This window comes from Drosophila mojavensis, unplaced genomic scaffold, assembly GCF_018153725.1.
Source record: "Drosophila mojavensis isolate 15081-1352.22 unplaced genomic scaffold, ASM1815372v1 contig_136, whole genome shotgun sequence".
Taxonomy (NCBI): domain Eukaryota; kingdom Metazoa; phylum Arthropoda; class Insecta; order Diptera; family Drosophilidae; genus Drosophila; species Drosophila mojavensis.
The window spans coordinates 1,944,186-1,954,535 of record NW_025318667.1 but is presented as its reverse complement, the minus strand read 5'-3'; the positions used below and the strand labels follow the sequence as shown (position 1 = coordinate 1,954,535).

Genomic DNA, 10,350 nt, shown 5'->3' with positions numbered 1-10,350 from the left:
AATTAAGACTTGGGCACATAAACGACCAAGTTGACAGTATTAAGAACTGTGCACCCAAAACTTTTAATTGAAATAATTCGTTTTGGGATTGGCAACAGCAACAAACTTCTGACAGCAAACTTGGCGCTTTGTTTGCCATTTATTGCTGAATCATGTTTCGATGGCGTTTTGCAAATTGGCTTTGTCTTTAAAAAGCCTTCAATCATTTATAGTCGGCGGCAAGTGCAAAAGCCATTCAAAGCGCTGCTCATGTAACGAGCTAACTTCAATGTAACGAGTCCCTACCACCGCCCTCCCTCACCATCCTTCCCTTTTCGTCTGCTGGCTATTGATAGAATAAGTAGCTTTAAATACAGCAAATAAATATTGTTTCAGAGTCTTGAAACTTTTGACAGCTTTGACAGTAATGAAACAAACAACTTCTCATGGCCAAGCATGAGGGATTGTGTTAAACGAACGAATCTCTGTGAGTTTATAAACACACAAAGAAAACATTGTTTGGGTATTTCAGATAAAGTAGAGAGAGAATCGAGGAAACTGCAGATCTTGCAGCTAGACTGTGTTCTATGACGAATAGGTATGACGAGAGTTAATTGATGTAGCGAGTTATTTATAGCTAGGCTAAAGGCATACGGAGAGTTGGCCAGAGTAAAGAGTTCAACTAACTAGCTTTACTCAAAATAGCTCGAGCTATACAACTTGGGTGCAGTTTAGTGAGAACAACGAGTAGTTCATAGAAGTAACGAGTAACGAGTTTATTCGTCGCATTCGATAGGCTTAGCTAAAAAATATATCCTCTGTCGCCCACGAACTTGTAGCACACCCGCTTGAAGCACATACGCCTTGGTGCCGCACTGACTTGGGTGGTGCTGCTGATGGCGGTGGTTGATTCGCTCGTGGCGTTCGTCGCTGGAGTTGTGCTCTCACTCGTCGGCTCACTGTCCGTACTCGTCGAATTACTCGCTGTTGTGGACTCTGTGAGCGAGCCATCCTCCGGGCTTGTCGAATTGCTAGCCAAGGTGGTGCTCTCTAGCGGATCCGTGGTGGTGGCATTATTTGGGCTCTCGGTGGTGGTGGCATTCGCAGGTTCCGCCTCGGCGTCGAGGAAATTCAACAAGACATCCATAAACTTCTGTATGGCATTGCGATCCTCTGCGGTGAAGGTCTGCGCCGTGGTGCCAGCAATGAGCCAAGCACCACTGGCCGTGGCAATCAGCAGCACCAGCACGAAACGTTGATCATGGCTCAGGGCGGACATTTGCTATCTGTGTGGGGGGACTCAGCTGGGATGCTTAGGCTGTTGGGTTGTTAGTCAAATTTCTAACTGGCTGCCCACAGTTAGCGATTTAAGCATTTTATACCAAGCTCCGCTGCTCCGTATCTCTATGCGGAAATCGGAGCATCCAAACTCTGTCCACGCCACACAGTGGCTCTGGGCACGTGCATGACCAGCGGTAACAGATTAATTGTTAACTGCGGCTCTGCTTCAGTATCTGGGTCAGCTTCTAATTTCATGGCTGTTGAGCTACAGTTCGGAGCGAGCTTTTATTTTAGATATACATATACGCAGCTCTCTCTTACTATCTCGCCCGCTCTCTTTGTGTCTTTGGCTGGAGCGTAGGGTAAGAGATTAGCCATTGCATTGCTTGAGAATAGATCGATGATGATCAATTGAAAGAGCCACTAGAATAGTGATACTTGAGAGGAAAACCTAAAATAAGTCTATCATTTGCATTTATTTCCAATATGATATAACAGTTCAATGTAATCAATATATCTGAAAGAAGAAGAGAAGAATTGATTGTATTACCAAAGCGCATCCCAAACAAAAACTTATATGAAGCAGGATTAAGATTATAAGGATATAAGATTTTACTCTTCCCATAAGTTCAAGTTTAAAGTTTACAAGTAATATTATATTATAATTATGTAAAAATACATCTAAAAGGTCTACTTCTTTGAGATCTACATAAGTTAGACGCACAAGATCTTACCTTTGACCAGTGCCTAGACAGCCTTAGGAGCTTGGATATCTTGGGAACCACAGCGGCCGATAAACCGCAGATGACAAATAATGCGAGAAGAATGCGAATGTGACAAGCGAAGCGAAATCAAGTCGCTGTTGTCAACATCAACGCCGATGGTGTTTGGCGATTTGTGGTCACGTTTGCTGCATGCCAACACCGCATACGACACGATTATCTTTGGGTCTGCTGGCCGATGGGGCGTTATCAGCAGCTGCGACAAGTAGCCGCATTTACTCACAGCGCAGCTGATAAAAATCAGCACAAAGAGGCCGGCATAGCCATAAAAGCGCTTCGCCCACTGCCCATCAATATCAATCGCTCAGGTTGCGATCATCTGGGCACACTTCTGAGAAATCTGTGCAGACAAAGTGAAAAGTGCAAGTGGACAAGGACAGCAATATGTGGCGCCTTCAGCTGTTTCTGATTCTATCTACCGGCTTCCTCATACCGTTCGAGGCGAAGCCAACCACGGCCTCAACAGCGGCGCCAACCACAGCGTCGTCGGCAGCGGCTAGAAGAGCTGGGAATATCGGACGACTGGCGGCGAAGGACCTGGCTGATCTGCTTGTGGCCAGCATGCAGGCGCGAGGCATCAAGCTATCGGACTCCCAAGAAGCGACGGTCAAGTCCCTGCGCGACATGGAGGCGACGGCGCTGCAGGCCGGTGCTGTACTCCTGCAGTTGGGCATGGATGTGATCATCGATGTGCTGATTGGCAGCAGTGCGAGCGGCAGCTGTGATCGCGTCATCAAGGACATCAAGAGGTCGACGGACAAAAACAGCCTGACGCTCAGTCTGAAATCCTTCCTGGCCCTCTGCTCCTTCAACAGCATCGAGTGCTCGCAGAAGCAAGTGGTGCAGATCATCAAGAGCACGACATCCGTCAAGGCTTCCGACCTACCCATGCTGGGCAGTCGCAGCACGCGCACAGCCCTCCAGCAGGCGGACAAGGCGGCCAACATCAAAGGCGACCGCGAATCGATTGTCAATTTCCTGCAGCAACGCAGCGTATCCGAGCTGAGCGCCATATTGAGCACCCTGCTCCAAGTGTGCGGCGCCTCCAGCGTCGAGACTCAGCGAATTGTGCAGAATCTGGTTGAGAGTAAGTAGCGACTGGTAGAGGGCAAACAGTCCAGTCGATTCTAACTTTCACTTTCCCTTCCCCTCAACCCTTAGTGGGTCCCAAGGACGACAGCAAGGATGCGGGCGTCAACGTGCTGCAGATCAACGGATTTAGCACGCTAATTATTTCCCTAACCGACAGCTTGACGTCTATTGCGAATGGCAACAAGAGCGGCTTCTGTGCGGCCACGCCAGACAGTTGGATTGTTCGTCTGCTGGACATGGGCGTGGCAAAGGTCATTATCATGGGTCTAATGACCGCACTCGATCGCTCGCTGCCCGCAACCTCCAACACGCTGATACGTAAGCTAGCACCAGCTGAGAACTGATGTGTCACTGTAGTCATTGATCGTTGCAGAGCAATCGGCGAACTTGGTCAATCCTGATGTATCCCTGGGCAAGGACGCACCCACCGCCAAGCGTTCCAGTGGCTCTCTTCCTGTTGTTGGCGGCCTGCTGGGCGGCTCGCTGCCCCTGAATATTGCCAATCAAGGAGGCAACTCGATTACAAGTGAGTGTGGTGCGAACGCAATCTAAGTAGTCTCCCTGTTAATGATCATCTACTCCTCTCAGCTGGTGCCAAGAATATTATCAGCGGAAATAACAATTTCCTTGGACAACTTGTCGATGCCAATATTCCCGCCGCTGTGGATGCCAATGTCTTGACCAATACTGTCGGTACGGTGACAGGCTCCGGTGCTGGAGGTGCCGCTAGCCCAGTCAGCGCGCTGTCTCGAAATATTGCCAACCAGGCAGGCAACGCGATATCGAGTATGTATTTTTCCACTCATTTTGTTCCCCAACTTAATCCGTTCCCTTTTGCAGCTGGTCCCAGAAACGTTGTCACCGGAGATAACAACTTCTTTGGACAACTGGTGGATGCTAATATCCCTGCGGCTGTGGGTGCCAACATCTTGACCAATACTGTTGGTACAGTGACTGGCTCTGGTGCCGGTGGCAATCCCGTCTCATCTGTACTTTCCACCGGCAGCTCTATCCCTCGGAATATTGCCAACCTAGGTGGCAACACGATCACTTGTAGGTGCCCATTTGCCATTTGCCAAAGGGAGTTTCTACAATATTATTTACATTTCCAGCTGGTCCCAAAAATATCGTTAGTGGAAATAACAATTTCTTTGGCCAACTTGTGGGTCTCGATGTGCCTGCGGCTGTGGATGCCAATGTGCTGACCAACAGGGCTGGAACGGTTACAGGTAACCAGGGTACAGGTGGCACCGCTGCCGGGTCCGCACTCTCAGCAGCCTCTCAGGCTGGCAATATTGCCAACAGGGGCGGTAATACCATCACAAGTAAGTGCATACCCCACAAGTGTGAGGTTAGCCTCATCTGATCAGCTTTCTATGTCATCAACAGAGGGTGCTAAGAATGTGGTTAGAGGCGATGGCAACACGTTCCTCACTGGAGTCGATGGTGATATTGCCGCCGGAGTTGGAGTTAATTTGCTCAACTCTGTTGTGGGCACAGTCACAGGCGGTTCAGGCGGTGCTGGCGGTGCTGGTGGTGCCGGGGGTGCTGCTGGTGGTGTTGGCGGTCTCTTAGGCGGCGTCACTGGAGCTCGCTCTAGCGCTCAAAATATTGCCAACAAGGGTGGTAATACCATCACAAGTGAGTTTTGAACTGTTATAGGTGTAGATCTTGCCTTCTAGCTTTGCTTCCTTCTCTATTTATCAGCGGGTCCTAAGAACATTGTCACCGGAAGCGGCAATACTATCATCAAAGCAGTGGATGCCGACGTTCTTGCGGGTGTTGATGCCAATGTGCTCAACAGTGTTGTGGGCACGGTGACAGGCGGAGGCGCTGGAGGCGCTGGAGGCTCTCCTGGTGCTGGTAGTCCAGCCGCTGGTGGTGTCGGTGGTCTGTTAGGCGGTGTTACCGGTGCCCTGGGCGGTGTCACTGGCGGACTTTTGGGCGGTGTCACTGGCGGACTTCTGGGTGGCGTCACTAAAGGCGTTTTGGGTGGTGTCACTGGTGGTGGAGGCGCTGGCGGTCTGGTGGGCGGCGCTACCGGAGGTCTCTTGGGTGGTGGCGGTGCCGGTGGATCCTCTGGCCGAAACGTGGCCAACCAAGGCGGTAATACCATCACAAGTGAGTGTAGGCTACGCAAATGTAAAGTCTACCTCGTCTAATCTACATTTTATACCATCAACAGAGGGTGCCAAAAATGTGGTTAGAGGCGATGGCAACACGTTCATCACTGGAGTCGATGGTGATATTGCTGCTGGAGTTGGTGTTAACTTGCTCAACTCTGTTGTGGGTACAGTCACAGGCGGTTCAGGCGGTGCTGGAGGTGCTGGCGGTGCTGGTGGTGTTGGCGGTGTTGTCGGAGGTCTTTTGGGTGGCGGTTCGGGCCAAAACATTGCAAACAAAGGTGGCAACACCATCACAAGTAAGTGCACTCGACAGTCATCAAAGCTGATCCGTTGTAATTTCCCTAAATCGTGCTCAACAGCGGGTCCCAAGAACGTGATTACTGGAAGTGGCAATACGGTCATTAAGGGAGTGGACCTTGACTTGGTAGCTGGAATCGGCGCCAATGTGCTGAACACCGTTGTGGGAACTGTAACTGGCGGCAATATTCCTCGTGACGACATTGTTCAGGTGGTCGATCGAGATGGAAATCTACTCATGAACATCTGGGATAAGGATGGTGTGACTGCCACCAATGTGGCCAATGACTTCTCCAACACCGTCAACCGTAAGTGAAGAGGCTGCATTTTTAGCTGCGCCATGGCTAAGCACTGACCGCCTTTTGCAGGGGGTCCCAAACAAATTGTGATGGCTAACGATACAACGATCTTGAAGCTGGTGAACTTGGATGCATCGGCATTGGCTAAGATCGATCTGCTGAACTCGATCAGAGGCAGCAGCGCTGCCTGCAATGCCAACAAGCTCGACAACGAGCTGAACAGTGAGTAACATGACGAAAGATCATAGCTGAAGCGAAAACTTCACTTTGAAATTGTTTACAGCTGGGCCGGAGAATGTCGTTGAAGGCAATCGGAATACTATTGTCACGCTGCTGAATCTCAACTTGGATGCGTTGGTCAATTTGCAAGCCCTGAATAGCGTCATTGGTAGTGTGGGCAACGATTGTCCTGTCACACCTGAGCCACCCACACCTGAGCCACCAACTCCGCAGCCACCAACTCCACAGCCACCAACTCCGCAGCCACCAACTCCGCAGCCTCCCACACCTTATCCCCCAACACCCTTCCCACCCACTCCCTTCCCACCCACTCCATTCCCACCCACACCTTTCCCACCCACTCCCTTCCCACCCACACCCGCGCCTCCCACCCCCAACCCCAACAACTGTTATCGCCGCTACTGCCGCAGATGGCGCTATCGCCCCAGTTACCTGTGCTACAAAAACTGCGGCGGCTCATACGTCCACAGCCCCTAAGGCAGCGCAGCCCAAAGGATTCGCTCCGGGCCTTACGTGAGCTGCTTCTAAAATGGGCTAAGCGAGGCATCCGTGCACCCCTCCTATTTATATCGCATAGCATGCACCTATTTATTTATTTTGCCTACTTTCTAAGTGAACTTGTTTAATGTGTTTGATGTATTAAAAGACAACTGAATTATTTATTACAAAATGAAAAGTTTCTCAACTGGGTTGGGGGGGCTAAGGCAGTGGTGTTGTTGGGTTTCGTCAAGGCGCGAGACACTTTTAAATTTGAGAAGCATATTTATAAAATCCCCCCATGAAGTCACACAAAATGAATAAGCATCAGATTGTGATGGACTCGAAGATGCCCTGTAGATGTGGACTGAGCTACTAGCTGGCCTCAGCTATAGGCCACTCTGCACTTGTTGGGGAAGTGGGTGTGCCTCTTCCCAGCTTATAGAAAATACAAGGTACAATGGTATAAAGGTAAACAAAATGCAATTACATTCAAAACGAAAAAGTTTAAACAGCGTGTGAGAGGGGCAGGCGGGGACTAGGCCAGGACTAGGGCCAAACAAATGGAGGGTGGGAGCCAGAAAGCAACTCGGCATAAATAAAAGATAACATTATTAACACCCAAGAGCCAAGTGAAGCGCCTCGAGTACTCGGTTAGACAAATGGGCGTCAGCGCTGACTCAATACGGAAAAGTTGGTGGTTGCCTCGGACCCCGCCCCCGTCGACAGACCCACTACCCGCCCGCTCGCCTACACGAATTGGAATGTAGAACGTGCTCACGCCACATGAAATCATAATGAAAGCAATAAAAATATCAGCAAAGTTGCCCGAACAACCAAAAAACCGAGGCAAACACAAGAAAACAAGAGAACAAAAAACAAAGTACTGAAAAATGTACAGAGCCAAACAGTACAAAACGGAGCTGATTCTTGAGTTGCCCGTGTCGCACCCATAATTGATGACCTGAGATAATTTGTTATGGTTCTGAAACGTGAAACAAACACGGGGCGGAAATACGTAACATAAATACGGAAATACAAAATATGGAGCACAATTATAAATTTTAGACAGCTTATGGCACTTCTCTCTCTCTCTCTCTCTCTCTCTCTCGCTCTTTCGCAGTGGTGGGGCTCGGTTGCCCAGGATGATGATGCCGGATGCTGAATGTTGCCAAGTTGCTAATGATAAGCGATAAGCGTGAACTTCACTGGGTGTTAAATATTATGCGACACCTCTGGGAGACAATTCGTTCCAGATGGTATGTGGGTAAACTCCTAATGAATACCTGCTAGCTTTCTGAGTCTTAGGAAGCAAAACGAAAACAAAATTATAAGTACTTTGCTTAAGGATGGAAATTTAAATATGCTTTAGCTGGAAAGTTTATAATTGTATTGCCGTAGAGAGCGACTAATGGAAGTTAAGGGCAGAATAATATTGTGAAACAAATTTATAGAAAATTAACTACAGTCATGATTAGGGCTGCCTGGAATACCGGGATAGGTCCCGTTTTTGGTGGTAATATTCTGGTGTCCCGATCTGACACGTAATTGTCCCCGTCTGGATCCTTACTTATTAGAGATATTTTTTGTCGATTAATCATCCCATTTCATTTTATCGACAATAATCGATAAATGTATCTCGTTTTTTAAGCGCAATTTTGATACTAAATATTAGATCTAGAGATTTCAGTTTTACTGTGTACATCTGATGAACACAAGTTAGTCATTTATAGATTTTCGATGAGGGGGCGTGCCCTTTGTACGCAATGTACGTGTGCCCAAAAGAATCGTAGAATGATAGAAATATCAGCTCTTAGCTGGTTTCATGGTATCTCCTAGTAGAGCAATCGTGATTAGAGCATCCTAACTTGTTGTCATTGTGATTGTTATTATTATAATTATGAAATTCATTTATAGCATACAATGATAACAATATAAGATATATAAAATTCATACCCACTTCAATTGCCATTATACACTCAAAGGGACAGCGAGAGAGAGAGGGAGAGAGAGCAGCAATATTCCGTATGCCTTACGAAGTTTGTCTCGAGTTAAAGAACTATCTGAAAAGGCAAAAAAATAAGTCTGCAAATTTATTAAGAGCAAAACATTCGCTTGCTTGAAAAATGTTTCTTGAATAAATCAATATTTTTTCTTGTTTCAGTTTCAGCTCGGGTTGTTGTTGGGCTGATGGGGGGGCTAGGCATATAAAATGCAACAGACTTTTAGGCGCAGACATGTTTATGTACTTGTCAGACAGCCAGACGAGTTCCGCAACTATGCCCCTGCCCCCTGACCCTGTCCCCCGGTGCGACTGTCTGTCTGCCTGACCCTGTTTTATTTTTTCGTTTTTTTGGTTGGATTTGTATCGCCCGCATCTGGGGCTCAGGTTGTACTACATCTACATCTACATCTACATCTATCCAGCTATCTGGCTATCTATCCAGCTGGAGTAGTCTCTGGCTGGCTTTCACTTTCGCTCCGCTGTTGTTTCACTGCCCGCCATCTCTGTCTGCTTTTATTTCTATTTCTATTTTTATTTTTTTTATTATTGTACATAATTTGCACGTGCTACGAATATCTAAAATTTACGAGCGAGCGAGAGCGAAAGTGCCCAGGTCGTCGCATCGGTGGCTGGGCGGCCCACTGTGGGTTGGCCTGCCCACATGACACTAGTTACGCTGTCCCCGCTGAGGGCTGAGGGCTGACGGCTAAGGGATGTCGGCCGCGTCTGTTGTCATGTACATTATTTTGCTTTCAAACGTTCGCTGTAAAAGTAAAAGTCTCTAAGCTTTAAATGAGTGGAGCGATGGCTCACGGTTTGGTGGTTGCGGTGGTGCTACTACGCTACAAATCTGCAGCGCTTTTGTTTTTTTTTTGTTTTTGCTTTTGCTCAACGAAGTCAAACTGCCCCACGGGAGGCGAAGGAGGGGTCGCGCTTGTTGCTTGCTCCAACACGTTTTATGTCCAAAATAAATGTGAACTAATGCATTTTTATTAATATATACAAGCGTGCTGGGAATCCCAACAATGATCATCAGCATCATCATCAGCTTGATGATGATTAAGCATAAAAACCACAAATGTTTTTTAAATGCAGTGCTAATGCGTATTCTGCTCGTTGCTCGTGTCTCGCCTGTGTCTACTAAGTACTACGCCCCTCGCTTCCCGCTTCACGCCTCTCACATCTCACTTTTATTTTTCTGCAAATCCTGTTGAAAATATTTAGCACAGGATGTACGTGTTAACGTCACCGTTGTTGTTGTCGTTGTTGTCGTTGCTGTTGTTGTTGTCGTTGTGGATGAGTTAAGGCTGTCCCACTTTGGCACCACAGTCACCCACTCATGGTTACTGCTCACATATGTAATGACTCAGCAGTTTCAAAGCGAACATTTACAAGTCTTAAGATAAGCTCAAGTTTCTCTCTCTCTCTTTCTCTCTCTCTTTCTTTGTCTTTCTCTCTAGTTGCTTGAGTTCATGACCTTTTGTGCTTGCTCAACTGCAGCCATCTCTAGTCCTATGTACAAATCATCAATTGTATCAACTATTCAACACACACGCAGACACACACACACACACACACACACACACACATGTGCATTATAATTTGTACATGTCTGGCAACGCCTGCTCGTCGTCTGCTAGTAGCAGGAGTCAGCACATAAACAACCTCATCATCAACCCCCTTCAGGGCATGACACGCATTTGCTTAGCAAAATTTGGTCAATTGTGTCCAGTCAGACAGCTAAATGAGCCTCTAAAGCGACGAGAGCAGCG

At 47.7% G+C, this 10,350-nt stretch overlaps 2 protein-coding genes across 4 annotated transcripts; one reads left to right on the top strand and one right to left on the bottom strand.

The window, feature by feature from the left end:
• Positions 1-730: 730 nt before the first annotated feature.
• Positions 731-1,338, bottom strand: LOC6585564 (cell wall integrity and stress response component 2). The gene has a single exon (XM_002011156.4). It carries the CDS (start codon positions 1,256-1,258, stop codon positions 782-784), a length of 477 nt encoding a protein of 158 aa, XP_002011192.1. The 5' UTR covers positions 1,259-1,338; the 3' UTR covers positions 731-781.
• Positions 1,339-2,322: 984 nt separating this feature from the next.
• On the top strand, positions 2,323-6,739 carry LOC6585565 (uncharacterized transmembrane protein DDB_G0289901). 3 transcript variants are annotated; one of them, XM_002011157.4, is made up of 12 exons: positions 2,323-3,129; positions 3,204-3,452; positions 3,508-3,660; positions 3,723-3,920; positions 3,975-4,187; positions 4,247-4,459; positions 4,524-4,775; positions 4,842-5,255; positions 5,320-5,556; positions 5,620-5,865; positions 5,926-6,078; positions 6,140-6,737. In XM_002011157.4, the coding sequence occupies exons 1-12, from the start codon at positions 2,427-2,429 to the stop codon at positions 6,571-6,573; spliced, it is 3,465 nt and encodes a 1,154-aa protein (XP_002011193.3). In that variant the 5' UTR covers positions 2,323-2,426; the 3' UTR covers positions 6,574-6,737. The 3 variants fall into 3 exon arrangements, with proteins under 3 accessions (XP_002011193.3, XP_032588760.2, XP_015016440.2); XM_032732869.2 differs by lacking the exon at positions 4,524-4,775 and having other exon boundaries at positions 6,140-6,738; XM_015160954.3 differs by lacking the exons at positions 4,524-4,775; positions 4,842-5,255 and having other exon boundaries at positions 6,140-6,739.
• The last annotated feature ends 3,611 nt before the right edge of the window (positions 6,740-10,350 follow it).